General features: G+C 34.5%; 1 protein-coding gene across 1 annotated transcript; it reads left to right on the top strand.

Moving 5' to 3' along the window:
• The first annotated feature begins 1437 nt into the window (after nt 1-1437).
• Nucleotides 1438-9038, top strand: BXL2 (beta-xylosidase 2). Its single transcript, XM_086249880.1, has 7 exons — nt 1438-1900; nt 2644-2922; nt 6371-6540; nt 6666-6763; nt 7061-7402; nt 7594-8007; nt 8081-9038. The coding sequence occupies exons 1-7, from the start codon at nt 1466-1468 to the stop codon at nt 8731-8733; spliced, it is 2391 nt and encodes a 796-aa protein (XP_086106006.1). The 5' UTR covers nt 1438-1465; the 3' UTR covers nt 8734-9038.
• Nucleotides 9039-21939: the final 12901 nt, after the last annotated feature.

The following is a 21939-nucleotide window of genomic DNA, read 5'->3' on the forward strand; positions in this document are numbered from 1 at the left end:
AGCTATCTTTTCAATATGTTTACTAGTAATTAAGACTATTGCGCACAAGTTGATATCTTCTTTTTCTTTCCTCGTTACCCAACAATATTAATGCACCAACAGATCGAGTAGTAAAAAATTATTACTCCAAGATACCCATACAATGTATACCCAAAAAAAAGAAGCATATATTCTCCCTTTTTTTCTGGTTTAAAAAAAAAACAAAAAACAATGCCTTTTTATTTTATTTGGTTGGTAGAAGAAATATCCAGTACGTTTTCTTTATTGCTTTGCTGATACAAAAGTAAAATATGCAATCATATTTGGATTCACCATCCATATAAAGTAGTTAATATTCTGTTTGTATGTCTAAGTGCGTACATGTAACCTCTCTTCCAAGTGAAGACACCTGCACCAAAGAAAGGGTCAAGGTATTCCTTTCTTGCTAATTTACTTAGTGTGTGAAGATTGACTGAGCATTCTGTCTTTATCATGATCTTTATGAGACACGATGTATCGACCGTGTGATGCTCTTTGAATCTTTGATCTATACTTAGATCGAACTGATAGAAGCCATGCATGTATCATCTATGATTTTATCCAATTTACCTTTTACTATGAGAATATATGCCTTCAAATTTCAAAAATATTGCAACCAATTCTATTCTTAAAGTTCAACTTTAAAATCTTTCTTTTTTGTCTTTAAAAAAGCAAGATTTCTCTCCTTTGTTAGAACTAATTATATATGGTTGACAGGCAAGGTAGAGGAAACATATACTGTACGTGGTAGTGGTAGACTGGTAGGGAAATTTAACTTTATCTTAACATACAAGGCAATTAATTAGTTAGATAATCCAACCTCACCCGAAAACCCTAATAATTTTCTCTATGTGGGACCGATCGACATCTCTTGGGGAATGAAGACTATAGGCCACCAATGCCTATCCATATTTTGATGGGGTGGAGTCAATGAAAGTCTGACATGAGTGCCATCCATCTGCTGGCACCGGCCAACATAAACCGACTCTTTTTTTCGTTTTTATTAATTACTTGCAAGTTACTATACATATCCCACACACAACACACATACACTGCTTTTCTTTTAGCAGTTAGAAAACGAGTCTATTTTTTCTCTAACTCCAAAATGTAGGGTGAGCATTATCACTATTACGCTGAATGAATGACACGTATTTCAACTTCTGGCATAAATAAATTAGTTAAAAAATATCTGAATCAGTTAAAAAAACATCATGAACAATTGAATTTGAACATGTATCCAATATATATTCCAATATGTAAAATTTCTATGCCACCCAGCTAGTACATGACCAACTTAATTAATTACTTAATTCAACTATTATATATTATGCATTTATGCCTATATATAGTGCATGACTTTAACCCTATTCCTTGGCACCCACCCCTCACTCCGAGTTGAAACACACAATATATTTTACACACTTGGGAGGGCCTCAGCCACTTAACAATGGCTTCAACTTTCTCATCCCATTCCCACCACAATGTTATTGTAAAGCTCTTCCTTGTCCTCCTCTTTGGTTCTGTTTTGGAGCAAAGTACAGTATGCGAAGCCCAACGTGAGTCATTCGCTTGCAACCCAAAAGATGAAACGACCAAGGAGCTGCCGTTTTGCCGGGTAACATTGCCGATACAAGATAGGGTGAGGGAGCTTATTGCAAGGTTAACACTGCAAGAGAAGGTTAAGCTGCTAGGGAATGATGCTGCGGCCATCCCACGCCTGGGAATCAAAGGCTATGAATGGTGGTCGGAAGCACTTCATGGGGTTTCCAATGTGGGGCCCGGCACTAAGTTTGGTGGGGCCTTCCCTGGGGCCACAAGCTTCCCTCAAGTCATCACTACCGCTGCTTCCTTCAATGCCTCTTTGTGGGAAGCCATCGGACGGGTAAGCTAGCTAGCTACGTACTTCTTTTTTCATTTATGATCGATCAATTATTTAGTAACTTATGCCTAGTTTCCTAGAAATTAATTAAGATATATAATTCAATATTAATGGGATTTTAAGATAAAGGTACGTACATACCCTTGTGCTTTCGATCCAGTGGTGACAGCTTTCGGTTTGTGTTCTTTTTGTTATATATGTTCGTAAACATAAAACTTTAGCTTTGTTTGTTTGTTTTTGTTGGATGGAAATGGAATAGTAGTTAATATCAATTAGTAAATAATGATTGAAATAATAATTGGTGCTTCAAACAATACTATACCACTAATGCAGGAACAAATAATATATCCTAATTAATCCTACATCTACAAAACACAAGAATATTGATATTTGTACAGTATGGCGCCACACACATAGAGATGGTTCCACCTTAAATTCTCGATCGTTAAATGAAAAGGGATAATATGAATTACCAAGTTGTAATTAAATACAAGATATATGTTTATCCTTATCTTTCTTTTGGGTATGAAACTTTTACTTTAAAATATATGATCATGAATTGGAAGTAAGTACAAGTGGGGAGGTAGGTAGACTGCTTTATAGACTTTTGTTTGCAGCCCATACTGTACTAAAATGCAAGGCAGATAGCGTAGAAGCACTTTCATGTTTAAAGTGGAAGCATGGTACTCACTACTCGATTGGCTGATTGCTCAACTTGCATGCATTGTGTTATGGGCAATGGGTAGGTTGTGTCAGACGAAGCAAGGGCAATGTACAATGGGGGCGTGGCTGGGCTTACTTTTTGGAGCCCAAATGTGAACATCCTCAGAGACCCACGGTGGGGCCGTGGACAGGAGACTCCCGGTGAAGATCCCCTGGTAGTGGGTCGATATGCTGCAAGCTATGTGAAGGGGTTACAGGGTAATGACGGTAACCGGTTGAAGGTGGCTGCTTGTTGTAAACACTTCACGGCTTATGACCTCGATAACTGGAACGGAGTTGATCGCTTTCACTTTAATGCTAGGGTGAGTACGTAACAACCAACTGCCAACTGATAATTAATTAACCTCCATCATATTTCACATATATATATATCATATAATTTTCTGATTTTCTGATATTCGTATTCATATTTGCCTCTTTATACGAGACTCTGACCATCCATCAATTTGATTGACATATATCGCACGAATGACTCATTAATTTAATCATTTAATTATATTGGATGGTAAATGCTATAGTGATGGACAGCTAGCTTAATTAGCTAGGTAGGAAGTTGGTGATCTACTCTTGGAAATTTATTTATGGCATGCTTTGCTTTTATATATTTTTATACACTGCTGTCACTGCTCTAGTGCTGTGCATGTCTAAATTTAATTTATTAATTTCGACCATCAATTAATTTATTAGTTTTTCGACAAAAAAATAAAAAGTAAATGATTATAAAAGTTATTTTTGGGCTCTCACTATTTTTTTTTGGGTATTTGAAGAAAGCCCAGTTTATACCAAACCGGTCCTCTCTTCCGTCTCCTTCTCTTCTCTCTCCGTCTATCTCCATCTCCCTCTCTTTCTCCGTCTGCAAGCTTTGCCGCTGCTCCCTTCTTTATAAAATGTGGTCATTAACAAGACACCACGACCCATCTGATGCATTTTCTCTTTTTGTCTTAAATTTATTATTATAAAATATAAATAAATGTCCAAATTTCTTTCTCCTCTGCGTGTCGCCTGATATCGATCTAAGGAGCAACCAGCAATCTCTGGATCGCACGAAACTAGCATTTGAGTTTCCATTTTTGAGATTGAGCAACGACTGTGGATGTGCGTGTATGATTTGATTTGGGGTTTTGGATATTGTTGAGTGAGTGTGATCTGTGTGAAATTGGAAACAAATGGCGGGTGCGAATACGGATCAGCTCGAAGCCTTCTTCAGAAGAGCAGATTTGGATGGCGATGGCAGGATCAGCGGAGCTGAAGCTGTCGCCTCCTTTCAGGTGCCAATTTGCCCAAATCAGTTCTTGCCCAGGTTTTTTCTCTCTCTCTCTCTCTCTCTCTCTCTCTCTCTCTCTCTCTCTCTCATATAGTCATATATATGGATCAGCCTCTGTTTGTATATTTGTGTATTAATAAGCTTGAATATCTATTTATCTCTTCGTCTCTGAATTCCGTCATTTTAAAAAACTAGGAAAAGTACAAGGTGAGAGATTTGGTATAGACCAACTTCACATTCACTGACCTTGTTCTCATGGACAATTTAACAACTTGCTATCTCTGGAAACATGGAAATGATTGTTCCACTCACATGTTTTTCTGGGCTCTTCATCTCAATATTATTCATCATGTTAACAACTTCAAACAGTTAAGAATTTTGGTGCTTGTGCTAGTTGGAGCTGTTGCTGCTGAGTGTATTTTCCTTTACATTTCATTTACTCCAGTTTTCCCCTGATTCTATCAACGGTTTCAAAATTAATTAATCCCATTTACCCTTTTTTTTTTTTTTAAATTAATCTTTCCTTTGACCAACTTCAAAGTTTGATTTAGCATGTACAAGCATATACCTCCAGGCCATGGTGATATATTAAGATTGTTATGATTGGTTTGTATGCTAAGCCATGAAAGTAATGGATTATTAAATGATGTTGAGGAATTGAGTTTCTAAAAGGTAGAATGTGGCATTAGCTTATTTTGTTGCGGACTTGATTGAGTTTTTTGATATTAGCATGAGGATATGTCAGTACCAACTTTGTATTGTTATTGTTTGATAGTAACAATCTTTTATTATGGTTTTTATTTTCGTAAATTATGAAATCTTACTTATTTTGATTTTTTTATGTTGAATGGTTGAAGGTGTAAAGGCTTGCTGTCAATTCTTGACTTAGAATTGAAAATGTAAGTAAGCTCTAGTTGTTAGTGTTTGTCAATAACAACCTATTATTGCTACTTCTTGACAGTAACAACCTTAATTTTACTATAATTTTTATGTTCCTAGGGTAGAAAATCTCACTTATTTTGATTTTTTTCATATTAAGTAGTTGAATATGTAAGGTTTGCTATCAATTTTTTACTTAAAATTGAAAATGTAAGTGAGGCTCACTTGTTATTGTTATTGTTGCTGTTTGATAATAACAAACTTTTACTATGATTATTAAAATCGAAAATGTAAGTGGAGCTATGGTTGTTACTACTTATCAGTAACAATATGTAAGTGAGGCTATAGTTGTTACTGCTTGTAAGTAACAATATGTAAGTAGGTTATGATTGTTACTGACAAGCAGTAACAATATGTAGGTGAGATTATCGTTGTTACTAACAAACAATAACAATATATAATTGGGGCTATAATTGTTACTGCTTGTCAGTAACAATATGTAGGTGAGATTATCGTTGTTACTAACAAGCAATAACAATATATAATTGGAGCTATAATTGTTACTGACAAACAGTAGTAATAGGTGATTGTTATTATCAAACAATCTGATTGCTACTGCATAGGTGATTATTACTGTCAGGCAGTGACAATATGTGATTGTTACTGTCAGACAGTAGCAATAGGTGATTGTTATTATTAAAACACAAAAGATTATGGATGTCTCATCTTGATTTTTTGTGTTTTATGTTGGTTATTATTTAACATGTTTATGAAATGAAAATTACCTAAATTATGATTTTATTTTTTTTTTTTTTTTTAGTTTTTGTACCAATTGACAATGAAATGAAAGTAAGAAAAAAAGAAGCAAGCAAGAAAGAAGAAACAAAGAAACAAAGAAACAAAGAAAGAAAGCAAGCAAGAAAGAAGAAACAAAGAAAGAAGAAAGCAAGCAAGAAAGAAAAAAAGAAAAAAAGAAAAAAGAAAGAAAGAAAGAAGAGAGCAAGCAAGAAAGAAGAAAGAAGAAAGAAAGAAAGCAAGAAAGAAAGCAAGAAGAAAGAAAGAAAGAAGAAAGCAAGCAAGAAAAAATGAAAGAAGAAAGCAAGCAAGAAAGAAAGAAAGAAAGAAAGAAGAAAGCAAGCAAGAAAGAAAGAAAGAAAAAAAGAAAAAAAGAAAGAAAGAAAGAAGAGAGCAAGCAAGAAAGAAGAAAGAAAGAAAGCAAGAAAGAAAGCAAGAAGAAAGCAAGAAAGAAAGCAAGAAGAAAGAAAGAAAGAAGAAAGCAAGCAAGAAAAAATGAAAGAAGAAAGCAAGCAAGAAAGAAAGAAAGAAAGAAAGAAAGAAAGAAGAAAGCAAGCAAGAAAGAAGAAAGCAAGAACGAAAGAAAGAAAGAAAGAAAGCATGGAATTAAACTTAGAAAAAAATTTTGAAATTTTGACAATTTTTCATTTTTCTTAAAGGTTTTGAAATATTACTGAAATAAAATTATTAAAATTTTGTTAAAAATTTCAATTGTTTTAGTTTAAATTTTCAACGAAATAAAAAAAATTTTCAAAATTTCTTTCAAAATTTTCATATTTTCTAATCTTTGAAATTTAATTTCTTGGGTGCAGGTTAGCAAGCAAGACATGGAAGACACATTCGATGTGCCATTCAGGATGTGCGTGAAACAAGGGAAGGTCGCCAGTGTTATGTGCTCTTACAATCAGGTCAATGGTGTCCCCACCTGTGCTGACCCTAATCTTCTTAACAAAACTGTACGTGCTCAATGGGGCCTTGATGGGTACGTACATAGTCCCTAATTAACTTCATTAATTTTCTCATTTCATGCTAATTACTTCATAAATCAATCCTTAATTAGTTTGTTTTTCATTTTCATTAATGTTGGGTACTACTGGTATACTGCAGCTATATTGTCTCTGATTGTGACTCTGTGGGGGTTTTCTATGATAACCAACACTATACATCCACACCAGAAGAAGCTGTTGCTGATGCCATTAAAGCAGGTGCTTAACTAAACTCATTAATAAGTGTGTTGGTCATCAATCAAATTAAGGAGTTTAATGTTTTCTTTTTATAAGTATCACTCCATCAATTATATATGAATGTAAAGCCCTTAGGTTAGCCCAAGTGGTGAGGGTGGATAGGGTAAGGATTATGATTAAGCTATATCCAGGTTTCGATTTTCAGGGTTAGGATTAGATTGTCCAAATTTCGATTTCTTAGCTCCAATGTAAACAAAAAAACTATATATGAATATATGCCTTGTAGTTCATATAGCATGGTTTGGTTTCAATTTTCAGGTTTGGATTTGGACTGTGGGCCTTTCCTGGCGGTGCACACTGAGGATGCAGTGAAAAAGGGGTTGCTGAGGGAGGCCGATATCAACCGTGCATTGGTTAATACACTCACAGTCCAAATGAGACTGGGGATGTTTGATGGAAATGGGGCATATGCCAGCTTGGGCCCCAGAGATGTATGCAGCCCAGCCCACCAGAACCTGGCCCTTGAAGCCGCCACACAAGGCATTGTCCTCCTTAAGAACCACGGCCCCTCACTACCTCTATCCATCCGCCGCCACCGCACTGTGGCCGTCATTGGCCCCAATTCTGATGTTACTGTCACTATGATTGGCAACTATGCGGGTAAGCACAACACATTTTTCATAGATGTTGGATAATTGAATAAATTTATTTGTACCCTTTCAACTAATAATCTAATTTATTATCTTTTTAATACAAATAAGACTCACATGTGTGAAATTTATATAAACCAATGATGTGCACTCACATATACTAGAGAGATAATTTAATTTGCAATGTTTCTCGACTATTAGGTGTGGCATGTGGGTACACTACACCCCTACAAGGAATAGGGAAGTATGCAAGGACAATTCACCAACAAGGTTGTGGCAATGTAGGTTGCACAAATGACACACTATTCGATGCAGCCATTGATGCAGCACATCAAGCAGATGCGACTGTAATAGTAATGGGCCTTGACCAGTCCATTGAGGCTGAATTCCGAGACCGAGTTGGGCTGCTTTTACCTGGACGACAACAAGACCTTGTTTCTAAGGTTGCTGCAGCTTCTAAAGGCCCAACCATTTTGGTCTTGATGTCTGGTGGCCCAATTGACGTGTCTTTTGCTAACAATAACCCACGCATCAGTGGCATCATATGGGCTGGCTACCCTGGCCAAGCTGGTGGAGCAGCCATTGCCAATGTCCTCTTTGGAATAACAAACCCAGGTCTGCTTTTGCGTTTATTTGGTCCATAAATATTAGGGTTTGATTTGAATGAATGTTTTTCATATTATTTCAGGAGGGAAGTTGCCCATGACATGGTACCCAGAGGAGTATCTTACAAATTTGGCAATGACAGACATGGGGATGAGGTCAAGCCCATCAAAAGGGTACCCTGGAAGGACCTACAGGTTCTACAAAGGCCCAGTGGTGTACCCTTTTGGGCACGGATTGAGCTACACAAAATTTGTATTAAGCATAGTGAGTGCACCCACTGTGGTGGCAATCCCTCTTGATGGTCACCACACTAGTACTAGTGCTTCTCATCAAAACAGCAGCATGAATAATAATGATTCATTGCCAGCTGCTGCTGGGAAGGCAGTTCGAGTGACCCATGCAAACTGCAAGAGACTTTCAGTGAGTGTTGAAGTGGAGGTGAGAAATGTAGGGAGCAGAGATGGGTCTCACACTCTACTGGTGCTGTCTTCCCCACCAAAACCATCTACCGGACATTGGGCTCCTCAAAAACAATTGGTTGCCTTTGAGAAGCTGTTTGTCCCTGCCAGGACTCAAAAGCGAGTCGGAATTAAGATTCATGTGTGCAAGTTCCTCAGCGTTGTTGACAAGTCTGGAATTCGAAGAATTCCTCTGGGGCAACATAATCTTCATATTGGTGATCTCATGCACAATGTGTCCCTCCAACCTGCTACACTGGGAGTCATCAAATCCTAAATATATACTATAATTCTTTCAATTAAGGACCATCAATGGAGTATATATATCATAATGAATGTGCCATGTATTTGATTTGTGATGGCATATATAGTACTCTAGCATTGAGAATTTAAGGTCCTCAAGGATATAGTAGCTAGCCAAAAGGCAAACGTCCAGGCTGCTTTAGATTTTTCTTTTTTCTTTTTGGGTTGGTTATCAATGTCCATGTCCTCAATTAAGTTGATTGAGAGTGGAAATTGAATGATTCAAATGTAGATTGGAAATTATTGATTGACAAGTACTAAAATTCTACATTTTGTTCATATCGATTGGAGGATATAAGTGTCTTATAACTGTCTTGTGTAGCATTCAATGTTTTTTCTTTCTCTGTTGTATAAGTCAAAACGTACAGCATATATTCAGTAGTCTGTACATGAAATTTGCAAGCAATTGAGTAATCAATATGACATCTAGGTATAACGTACATAAGAGATGACAGTCGGTTTAACGTACGTAATCTTAGCTAGTCTTGTGTATTAAGAGAGTGTAATTCGAATTAGCCTCTACGTGCCATTCTCTTGTTCACCCTCTTAAACAAAGAAAAAGAAAAAAAAAAAAAAAAGCAAACAAATGGAATGGAAGATGATCATTGAGGTCTGATGATGATGGATCCGAAACTAAGTAAAAGAGAGGAAGGCTAGGGTTGCATTTAGTAAGTAGTCCTGCAAATCCTACCAACCCTAGTAGTAGTCTCCGATCGATCTCATCTGATGGGCTCTTTTTCTTTCTTGCTTTATATGCATGCAAATGGGAGATATTAATTAATTGTACGTGGGAAACTCGGAGGGGAGGGGACAACTCACTGGATCATATCATCCAACACTTTATACTGTGTGTGTCTTCAGTGTCGTCTCTCTGTTCATACCTACATCGAAAATGTATGTGAGGGCTTACATAACTTATAAGAATTTTAAACTATATCTCTTATTTCCAATAAATTTTAAAATAGATGTCTAAATTTTTTTTTTTATAGTGTGCTTCCTGTTGAGAGTAATGTGGAGCAATGTCTCACATCGGAAAACTATAGTTTAGTATATGTGCTTATAAATTTTGGACCTCTCCATCCATTGCCAATTGGTTTTAGGTTGGATGCTCTAATTTTATCATGATATCAGAGCTTGGTTATCCGCGTGTAAGGCGCAAAGGCCACACGTGCTCCCACGTCACCCAATACAATTTGTTCACGTGTAAGGCTCAAAATATCGCCACACGTGCAATGGCGTATTAAGAGTAATGTGGAGCAATGTTCCACATCGAAAAACTAGAACTTAATATATATGTTTATAAGTTTTAAGTCTCTCCACTCATTGCCAATTAATTTTGAGTTGAATACTCTAATTCTATCACTTCCAAGGTATCCTTCATTATTCCTTCCTCACTATCAAACCAGGCAATGTCCAGTAACTTACCTATTTGTTTCTTTTATTTTTTCAATAAAAAAGATAATTATATATAAAAAGCTCCCTTATAATTAAAAATTATTATGAATTAATATTGTTAATTGTGTATTTGTGTTCCATATGACAAGTCTAAGGATATATGCCTGATGAATAGTACTACCTTACACCCCTGTGTGTGTAGGTAGGTCAGTGATATGTAGATACATAGGGTTATATAATGAAGCGCACAGGAATACTAGCTTGATCAGGAGGACCCATCAATCCTGAAAATGAACAGCTCTGTTCTGCATATATATAAGAGGATAAGGTTATAATTAAGGAATATATATATATATATATATGCAGGCCGGTTATGGTAGGGATGAATGGACTAGACAAAATTTTTATCGAACCACTCACCATTCCATGCTAAATTACAATTGCCATGCTGTATTAATGGGCATTGGAAACTTTCTCCAACCCTTTCTGCAGGAAAGGCACTCAATAAGCTTCTGAATCGATCGCACTTGTTTGGTGCTATTTAATTCTTTTGGGTCATTTTGTTGCTTGAAGTTGGATGATTGCTGTTTGGTTTCTTGTAAATATCTTGGACTAATTCTGTTTTTTGTTTTGTTGTGTTCTATGTATGTTTAAGTGAAACTGTGAAACATACTAAATAATGTTATTTTATTTGTATTGTTCTAGGGTGTGTATACCAACAAATATTGGAGCTTTTGTGGAGATTTTAGAATTGATGGCTATGTTACCACATCTAGAAGATTACAAGGCATCTAGGTTTGTATATATATATATATATATTAAATTATGTAGTTAGCATCAATTGTTTTGTAAACAAATTATTTATTAGCAATTAATTGATGTTCTTATTTTATAGACACATTGTTTATAAGCAATTAATTGATGTTATTGTACAGTTAACATAAAATTGTTTGACCATTTTTTTTAGTACAATTAATATGTAAGAAAGGGCCTAATTTTCTTAATTGGCACATGGCTTTCTAAATTTTTGAGACTGACATGTTTACATGTTGGCAAAAATGTGAAACCCGCAACTATCAAGTCAACAATTAACGTATAATTATACAATAAAAAATATAGCAGTAGTCAATTATAAATAAATTAAAACGTTAGGTACTAAATTAAAAAATTTAAAATTATTAGATAAGTTGTGAAACACCCCAATTTTTAAAAGTATAAATTATAATTTGCTCTATATATTATATATTATATTCTTTTTTTAATTGGTAAAGTGTGACCCAAATAGGAAAGGGAAAAGTAGGACGACTTGTGGTCATCCTAGGCAACTCCTGCGCACAATGATATATATGTTACATGTGCGAGCTGATCATCGATGTGCGATGTGCATCAGCATCACTGATGATTGAATTCGCTGAGCGCATGCATGTGCAAGCTCCAGGACGACCCGGACAAAAAAAATTATAACACTAGACTACACAGTATGGCCCTGATTTTGACATCTATCCAACACAAAGTGAACCAATTAATGGCCTATTTTGCATAGAAATATCTAATCCCCAAGGCTAGCTAGCTAGCTAATTAAACATCACCCATAACATATATATATATATATATATATACACACACTAACGATCACTCGCTAATTATAGAGTGGGGAATTTTCCGCTCATCTAATCACCCAGCAATAAATTTTAATGATCGAAATTATCCATATTTTAGAGCATCATTCAAAAATTATCCTTGCAAAAAATCAACCAAATCGGAAACTGTTTAGCCAGTATATTACTGTCAACATCATTTCAATCTAGAGGTGTCAAACGGGTCGGGCCGGCCCGAGCACGACACGGCACGGCACGATTAAAATAGGCACGGCACGGCACGGCACGATTAAATGGGCCGGGCTGGGCCGAAGTTTTTAGCCCATCGGGCACGGCACGGCACGAGCACGACACGGGCCAAGCACGGCACGAGCACGGGCCAAGCACGGCACGAGCACGAGCACGAAATGGGCCCGAATTAGGCACGACTATTTTAACATTGTTTTTTCTATTTTTAAAGAACTTTTCAACAAAAATATTCAATTTTCATGAAAAATAATGTTAATATTTAATTATAAATAAGAAAAAAATATCATAAGATTAGTTTTATCACCATAAAAAATAAAAATAAAAATAGGTCCGTGGGCCGGCCCGTTTAAGGCACGACACGAGCACGAATGGCCCGCGGGCCATGGGCTGTGCTGGGCTTAGATCTTAACTATATGGGCCGGCCCGAGCACGGCACGAAAGCACGATGGACTCAACTTAAACGGGTCGGGCCGGGCCGGGCCGGCCCGTTTGACACCTCCGTTTCAATCTTATCTGACGAATTGTATTTGTCTGTAAAGTTTGGAGGACCAAACAATTATCGATTTGGCTGATTTTTTACAGAGACGACCCTTAAGGATAGACCTAAAAAATAGACCGTCTCGATCATTGAATTCCCCGCTCTGTGGTGAGCGGGTGGTTAGGTGAGCGGAGAATTTCTCGTTCTATGGTGAGCGAGTGATCATTTCTGTATATATATATATACAGGCTCCTTCTATTGAGATATATTTCAACTTATTTATGTTAAGGTATACCCTCTTAGGGCCCACACGAGTCGTTTTGTGTCGATCCGAATCATTCATTTTTTACATCTCCATTGATAGATCATACTTGCAAAAAATTAGCCAAATCAGAAATCATTTGATCAAATAAATGGACGAACCAAATATTTTCGATGAAACCGTCCATTTGTTTTATCAAAGTTAGATAGGCAAATGATTTCCGATTTAACTAATTCTTTGTAAGGATGATCTATTTATGAAGATGATCCTTGCGAACAGTCTGGATTGACACAAAACGACTCGTGTGGGCCCCAACAAGGTCATACCTCAACATAAATAAGTTGAGATATACTTCAATATATATATATGCCTGCATGCATAATTATTGCATACATATATATTCAAGGGTGATTTTAATATTAGTCCATTAAATTATTTTTTTATAAAGTCTAATACTATTACTTTTCGTTTATTAGTTAAAGTTCAAATTTAAAATTTTGCTCCACATAGAATAACAATATTTCATTAGATCTCTACTATTTACAAATTGTGCCATTATGTAATTAATAATTGTTTTCAAATTGTGTCACTCTTTAATTGCCATTAATTCTCCAATTTTCTTACAAATGAATCCCCTAAATTTCATTAAAATACTTAATTTAAGGCATCTTATATATATATATAAATAGATATATCTTCTCCTTTCATCAATAATTAAGTCAAATATCTTCTTATATATATCTTCTTCATACTATAATTAAGTCAAATAAGAAACCTACAACTGAGAATTGTATGTAGGTTCATTATAATGTAGGTGTTTTAATTCATATAGCTAAGTTCATTAATTTGTATAGGTTATTTATCACTAAAAAAGAATTGTATGTAGGTTTATTAGTTGTTGTAGCCTTGTAGGTAATTTATTTGTTAATGATTTAATTCATTAGAATTGTGTGTATATGTCCATTATATTTATATAGATTTTTTTTTAATGTTCATTGTTTATTTATGAAAATAATATGTAGGTTATTTGTAGATCATTAATATAATTCAAAAGAAAACATTAAACACAGAAGATACTCAGCATTAAAGCAACCAACATTAAGGGGAAGTTATAGCCGTTACAAAAAAAAAAAAAAAAAAAAAAAAAAAAAACAAAGAGTCAACTACAACAAAACGTCTATTAGGTGATGAAAGGGTATAAAAGGAATTTAGAAAATCTTGTTTTTATAAAATGCTGAATAGAAAAAATATCAAATGAAAGTGCTTGAGTTGGCAGATGGTCAAAGGGTTAACACATGAAAATAAAAAGGCATGGGTTTAAATATGAAAAAATGAGTTTGATGGGATATCCCTGATTTACTATATATTCAACATGCCTGCAACTTCTTACATTGATACTTACATAGTTACATATATCATTGTTTTTATTTGTTGTCCTTTTTTTTTTTTGGTCAAATTTTATTTGTTGTCCTTGAATTGGTTTGTTTTTTGGGGGCACAAGAATCTTGCACACAAGTACTCATTCATATTGCACGTACGTGATAATTGTTGATCTGTAAGTAGTAGGATTTTCACCTTTTCCATCAATTAAACTCTTTGGCATTACAGGAAGGAATAGGTACACAATGATAAATTCCTAGACGTACATTTATTTGAGCATTTGTGATTGAATTGGCTTCCATAATTCTATTTGAAAGCTAGCTAGCTATTTCCATACTCCATACTTCAATATAATAATTAATTAATGTGATCGACCATTTAATTTGTATCGAAATTAAGCCTCTCTAAATAATTAATATTCTTGAAGCACTGGGAGTGCCACGAAATGTAGCACGAATTATGCCACAAATTAACTATATATGATCTGATTCTGAAAAGAATATATAGTTTTGTTCTTTTTGGTTGTGTAATTTTTAAAGGACTAACTTTTGCAAAGGCTTATAAGACAGCTAGGGTGGGCTCGATAAATTAACATTCCAAAGAGAAGTGTGAACCCTAGCCCTCTCTGATCGATGCCCATCGATCATGACTCACCAAAGCTCCATACCCACCTTTGCACATGTTGTTGCCAATTATTGGAACAAGCTTTCATCTTTTCTCATTCATCTTTGGATCAGATTCATGAGCTTTAGATCAGCTGCCAATTAAGCTGTATGTGTTTCGATTGGGAGCTAATCTGCTACTGTCACGACCAGGAATTATATATTACTTCCTACCCTCAAATCAAATCATCCAAATTTGAGAGTTAATTAATTAAGACATATATGGTCCATGGTCATAAAATTAATTAAATAAATAATTTATGTTAATCTAGCTTGCTATGCCCCCCACAAAATAATAAATAAATAAACATGTTCGATCAGCTTGCCACATGTACGTTATTACGAGTTGACTTTTCTTGTAATTCATTGCATGGGGTCAAACATGATGAATCCTTTCATACGGCCAGCCTCTCAGGAGCGCGTGTCAATGCATAGATAAAATTGTCAAACCAAAAAATGCCCACTGCACAGAATTGTCAATATATGCATGCTGCATGCATGTCTACAAACTTGAGTTGACTCGGTGTATCATTTTGCCTCCACAAAAAAAAAAAGTAAAAATGAGACTAATTAATTAAAAGTTTAAAATTTAAAACGTTTGGGTAACCTCACTTCCCAGTTCTATGTGTGAGGTTCTACATCTCCATTCCCCAATGCAAAAATTATTAAGTGTAACTGATACACCGTCACGTGGTGTAATTAATTCAACGTGTAAGAGTATTATTAAACGCTATATATATTAGTACAGTATAATATTAATAACATTCACCTATATATATTATGACACGTTGGATTGATTACATTAGCTAACTGTGTATCGGTTACACAAAATAATTTTTAAGGTTTTTTTTCAACCAATTAAGTTTTAGTCTTTTGTTATATTGTTTTATTTGTGTTGAATTGAACTTCTAGTTTTTTTTAGATAATATATTATTATACCTAGAAGCATATGAATTTAGCTCCGAAAAATTTTAAGAAAATAGATGCCTGAGGCACAGTAATGATCTAATATATTAATTAATTAGTAAAATTCATTCATATACTTGAGAAATATATAGTACGCTTCATTTGAATCTTGAGAAATGAAATAGTCGTTTGAAATTAACTGATTAGTAAATTAATACGAAACTAATCATGCTTTTGGGACCACCACATAACTAATCTCATAATCTGAACCGTCAATTATTTAGCCCCTACTTCAAAATTATTATTGCAAAAAATCAACTAAATCAAAAATCATGTAGTCATCTAATTCAGATCAAATAAATAGACAATCAGTATTTTCGATAAAAACATATAAATAGTTGTTATTATAATCAAATGGCTAAATAACTTTCAATTTTGGAGATTTTTTACAAGGATGATTTTTGAAGTATGGCCTAAAAAATAGACGATTCGGATTTTAAGATTACATTGTGCAGTGGACTCAGCAAGGTAGTTAGTTTTGTATTAACTTACTAACAAGTTAGTTTTAGAGCATTCTTGTATATTATATATATATGAGGAGTGCTCTAAAACTAACTAGTTAGCAAGTTAATATGAAGCTAACCATGCTTTTGAGACTACCACATAACTAATCTCATAATCTGAACCGTCAATTATTTAGGCCATACTTCAAAGATCATCATCACAAAAAATCAACTAAATCAGAAATCATTTAGTCATTTAATTGAGATCAAATAAATAAACGATCAGTGTTTTCGATAAAAGCATATAACTAGTTGTTGTTATAATCAAATAACTAAATAATTTCCGAATTTGAAGATTTTTTACAGGGATGATCTTTGAAGTAGTGCCTAAAAAAGAGACGGTTTGGATTTTGAGATTACATTGTGCGGTGAGCCCAACATGGTAGTTAGCTTTATGTTAACTTATTAACTAGTTAATTTTAGAGCATTCTTGATATATATATATATATATATATATAATTTTTAAAGTCATCGAATCGGTGTTTGATAAAGCAGTGCTTTCATGTACTAAATGAACGCCATCTGTTTGATATAAAAGAAAACTCATGAATCAGCTGCAAGTTAACAATTGGTATATAACACTGCAGTAGTTAATCAAGCATTTGAGTTATTGTAGTTAATGATATTAAATTTTATTATTTTAATCAACCTATCAAGTATCTCCTAGCTACTTACTAAATTTGAATTTCAAGTATATGTTTTTGTCACGCCGGCATGAATTTCAAGTATATGTTTTTGTCACGCCGGCATCATATTGATGAGGGATGTATACAGCTTAACGGTTTGATTCATGAATATGATCCATGCTTTAAAATATTCAAAGCATATATACCACAATTAATGTATAATATGTATTGATTGAGTGAGCTAGCAGAGGCAGTTGTATACTTACACTTTATATTACTCTTAATGGAAGACTTGTTAACTGTTGGTATATTTGAAGCGTGGGTAATGACAATTCAAGTCATATATTATAATTTTGTTTGAATATATTAATTAGACGGGTTTGGTTAATTGTAGGTTTACACTTTACAGATTTAATTAAGTTAACAAATGGAGGCGGCAGAGAGGCCATCAACTACTGTACTATAAGAAAATTAATGTTGGTATTCTCATGGTATATATATAAATTATATAATAAACTATTCAAAACCCTCAATTTAGAGCTTGGTTAATCCAAAACCTCCACCTTTAATGAAACTAATTTTCATCCCCCTAATAGTCACTTAATCTTTCCCAAAACCTTCTAGTCAACTAATACCTAGTTAGATTTGACCCCCATTTTTTCTAATATTCAAATTATAATTCTAGACAATTAATACCCAGCCACATTTCTCTCTTTCAAACATTCTCTTTTCTCCTTTGCTCTCTCTCTCCTCTGCTTTCTCTCTCCAATCCATATATATAAGAACAGGAAAATTGGTGTTTATCCAAAAAAAAAAAAAGGAATAGGTAAATTGGTGAACATCAATCCAAGATGCAATGGCCACCCAATAAATTCAAAAATGAATTAAAGTTGCAGTGATATTTATTTATTGGGTGCAACATGCATGCATATTAGAAACTTTTGAGCAAAGCAACATCAAGAATCAAGATTCAAGAGTCAGGCTGGCGTTGTTGGCCATTTTAATTAGCTATATATATAAATAATTATAATAAACAAATTATCTTATATACTAGTTACTAGTTATTATTAGTTCATAAAGCTGCACGTCTTTGCACATGGTTCACCTTCCCCACGTGAAATTTCATCCAGAAACACGTGCGCCCCTCAGACTCTCTCTCGATCATCTCTCAGCTTCTGCAAGACTGCAATATCTGCCAGAACCAGAGGCTTATACTTATAGAGGAGAGGAGGCTTGTATTAGGAAAAAGACTCGCATTGGATTGGATGAACTAAAAGTCTAAACCACAATTGAATTAATCCTATTATTATTATATAAATAAATGCCGTCAAAATGAGCAAAGTGCAAAGTGGCATCAATCAAAAATAAACAACGACAAACCTTTTTTTTTCTTGGCCAGGGAAACAACAAAAAACCTTATCTAACCTAAACTAAACTAAACTAAACGAAACTAAAATATATATTTTTTATAAGCGAATATTTAGGAGTTCACATCGCATATTATTGCCCCCTCCAACGCAAACATGTCTTTGAGAATGGGAACCTACGTTTCCCATTAACTACAATTTTTAATCATGTATATATATATATATATATATATCCATCATCATATATATATCAATATGTAATATTTTTTAATACTAAGATTGGAAATGGAAAAATCAAATATTTACCAAAAAGATTGCAAAAAGAGAGATGGATCGATCCCCAAGCTTAAGCATAATGGTGATTCTCTTCTCCCTTTGAATAAGAATCCATCTACCTTGATGTAAGCTTTAACAGCCACCCTGGCAATAATGCGAATTATGCAATATATATGGTAGGAAATTAGGAATTAATGGGAATCCTATCCTATATGATTAATGTCACCCTTTGCACAAATTGGAATATCCATTTTTAATTATTAATCTGAAACATCAAAATGGAATACTTAATTGAATATCCAATAAATTTCTTAACTCTTTTCTTGTTTGCAGTATCCAATAAATTCCTCAACAAGAAGTTTGCCTTCAAGTACTTAAATGGTCATTTAATTATTTAAGAATTGGAGAAAACTCTCCACCTGTTACATGTTAATTTATTTATTTTTATTTGGGTACGGGAGGAATTGAGTTTGGCAGGCAAAACTTCTACCGTCCTTTCTAATTAGACTACATCAACAACTGCTTTAACATGCTAATTAGAAATTATTATTGATGGAAACATATCACTATATATATCAATCATCACTAACATATGTATAATTGTCAATAGTAAAAGATATCATCATTCATATCATAAAAAAATAGTGATGCATGTGAATTGTATATCCAACAAATAGGGAGAGATAGATCCAAAAGAATGTTGAAGAAACAACACCAATTATGGTCTATATTTTGGTCTCCTAAAAAACATATTTTAGACTGAAGAAAAAAACACCCTGCTAAGAAGTGGGTACATAATTATTGTCCTCGCAAGCAGCATATGTATAGGGAAACTGAAGAAAAACAAAAAGTTTGAAGACCTTCCGTAAAAATTAATGACCAGTTCCTTTACATTTATACGTTGAGACACAGCATGTGTTTGAACACAACATGCATAAATGGGTACATGTTATGTTCCTTTTAAATAATTGGACTACCTAATTTCATACAAAAAGACAAGCATATATATATGTACGTAGAAATCTCTTTTACATCTGTCCCCTTCTGCTTCCTCCCAAGAGTCTAGCTAGAGACGAGAGAGATCGACAAAAAAAAAAAGTTAAAAAATTTAGTTTACATAATTTTTTTTTTCTTTTGGTCGTAGTTTACCATTTCTATTATTGTGAATCATTAAATCAAAATTTTACATATATATGAAAAACTAACCGGATTTAGGTATAATATAAATGTATAGATCATCGTTCAGTTGTCCAAAAGTAGTTCAATTGGTTGGTTGACAAGGAAAACATTTCCCCTCCACAAGACCAAATGAATCATTAATTTATAAGTAACAATTACAATACGAAACCTACGTTTTCAATCGAGGAAGGCATGCAAATGAAAATAGAATACAAGACACCTCACACCTCACAATTAGATGATTTCTGATATAGTCGATTTTTTGTAATGATGATCTTTGAAGTAAGGCCTAAAAAATGAACGATTCAGATTTTAAGATTACATTGTGTAGTGATTCCAATTTGGTAGTTAGTTTTGTATTAACTTGCTAACCAGTTAGCTTAATTTAGATCATTTTGGTATATTTGAAAGTAATGATCATTCACTCACCATAGAGCGATGAATTCCTCGCTCACCTAACCACCCAGCAATAAATTTCAATGATCGGAACCGTTCAGATTTTAAGGCATCATTCAAAAATCACCTTTACGAAAAATTAGCCAAATTGAAAACTATTTAACCAGTATAGACTAAGGGTGAAATTGATTCAGTAACTGAACCGATTCACCTAAACCGAAAATCGTCCCGACATCGGTGAAAGGGGGAGATCGAAATGCAACTACTGCCGCCACATACAAGTTCAGTTTCCGAGGACTTTGGTATTGGTGGTGGTCGATCGGCTTCTCGGTGGTGGTCGGTCACCTTCTCTCACCTCTATCTTCTTCTCCGGCCACACTGCCAGTTCTCTTCTTCTTCTCTAGCTCCCTCTCCTGCAACACATCTCTTCTTCTCTTCGGTCGAATCTAGAGATTCCTGGTACACCTCCACGCACTGCTAAGCCCGCGCCCAACCTTTAACCTGAAGAAGAAGAACACACTGGGTAACTTGCAAAACCAGGAGAAGAAAAAGAATGCACTAAAAAAGAGGAGAGTTTGCTCGGTTTGTTGGGTTGCTAGGTTTGCAGAGGAGAGATTGCAGATATGGGCGGTGTAGTTTTTGGTGTCGGTATTCTGACGGTTCGTGATATCGCATGCAGTTTCCGATGTAGATACGTGCGGTTCGAATTAGTTGTACAACCGAAACCGATATTGGAGGAATCAATACCGAACCGATCGGTTCGGTTCGGTGTTGGCTCGGTCGTCAGTTATTCTGTATTCTGCAGCACGAAAACCCCAGCCTTAGCATAGACAGTGTACATGTCGACACGAAATTCCAAAACTTGCTGCAGCAAATCATTTGTGTCGACACACTATCTACTCCATGTCAGCACTGTGTCGGCGTCCGCAAAATTTGAAAAATGTGAACATCCTCTCTAGAGAAAAATTATATATATATAGCTCTTTCGTTGAGGTATACGTTATTTTAAACATAATAATGTATGGTTTGTGAGACTCGATTATTGTAATTTGATGAACGAAGTCGTCTATTTTCTACGTCTCTATACAATCTTTACTAAAAATTAGACAATCGAAAATTGTTTAACCATTTGATTAACTTGCATCATAGGTAAATTCAAGTGTTTACCATATTACTATGTTTGTTTATTTACACATATTTACAATTAGATATCTTAATAATTTTTAATTTATCTAATTTTTTACAAAAATGATGGTTATTACTTGTATAGAGACTTATAAATTACATAAAAGGACATCGATCTCATTATACATATATATATATGTGTGGCATAGCTTGATCATATGTATAATAATTAATATTGATGACTTCTACCTATAAAATGGGCGTTCTTCACAGAATTCATAAAGGGTCCCAACTCCCAAATAGTTACAACCTGGATTTCTTAGCTGTACACGAAAGAGAAGTCAGAAGAATTGCTGCAGCTAGCCAGCTATCGATCTATATATCTGTTTGTGTGTGGAAGAAATTTCAAAACCAACGTCCATTAATTGTGGCTTGTAGACCCGCATGAGTCCAAATGGTCCCAACCTATGGGAACAACAGCAACAAACTTAGGTTAATCATTGTAGGCCAACGTCCTATGTGCCCATACCCCCCATTAGATCCAATTAAGAAAATAGTATTATATATTAATCAATCATGAAGATTGGAGAGAACCCAATTAATGTTGAAGTGGGTTCACTGGGATATATCTTATATATTCATCTTTTGTTTTCTTTCAGATCGATTAATCTAGTGCAACAAACACACTGTAAGCACTACCTAATTAATAAAAAGCTAT

Source organism: Dryas octopetala, chromosome 7 (genome assembly GCF_963921425.1).
Source record: "Dryas octopetala chromosome 7, drDryOcto1.1, whole genome shotgun sequence".
Lineage (NCBI taxonomy): Eukaryota > Viridiplantae > Streptophyta > Magnoliopsida > Rosales > Rosaceae > Dryas > Dryas octopetala.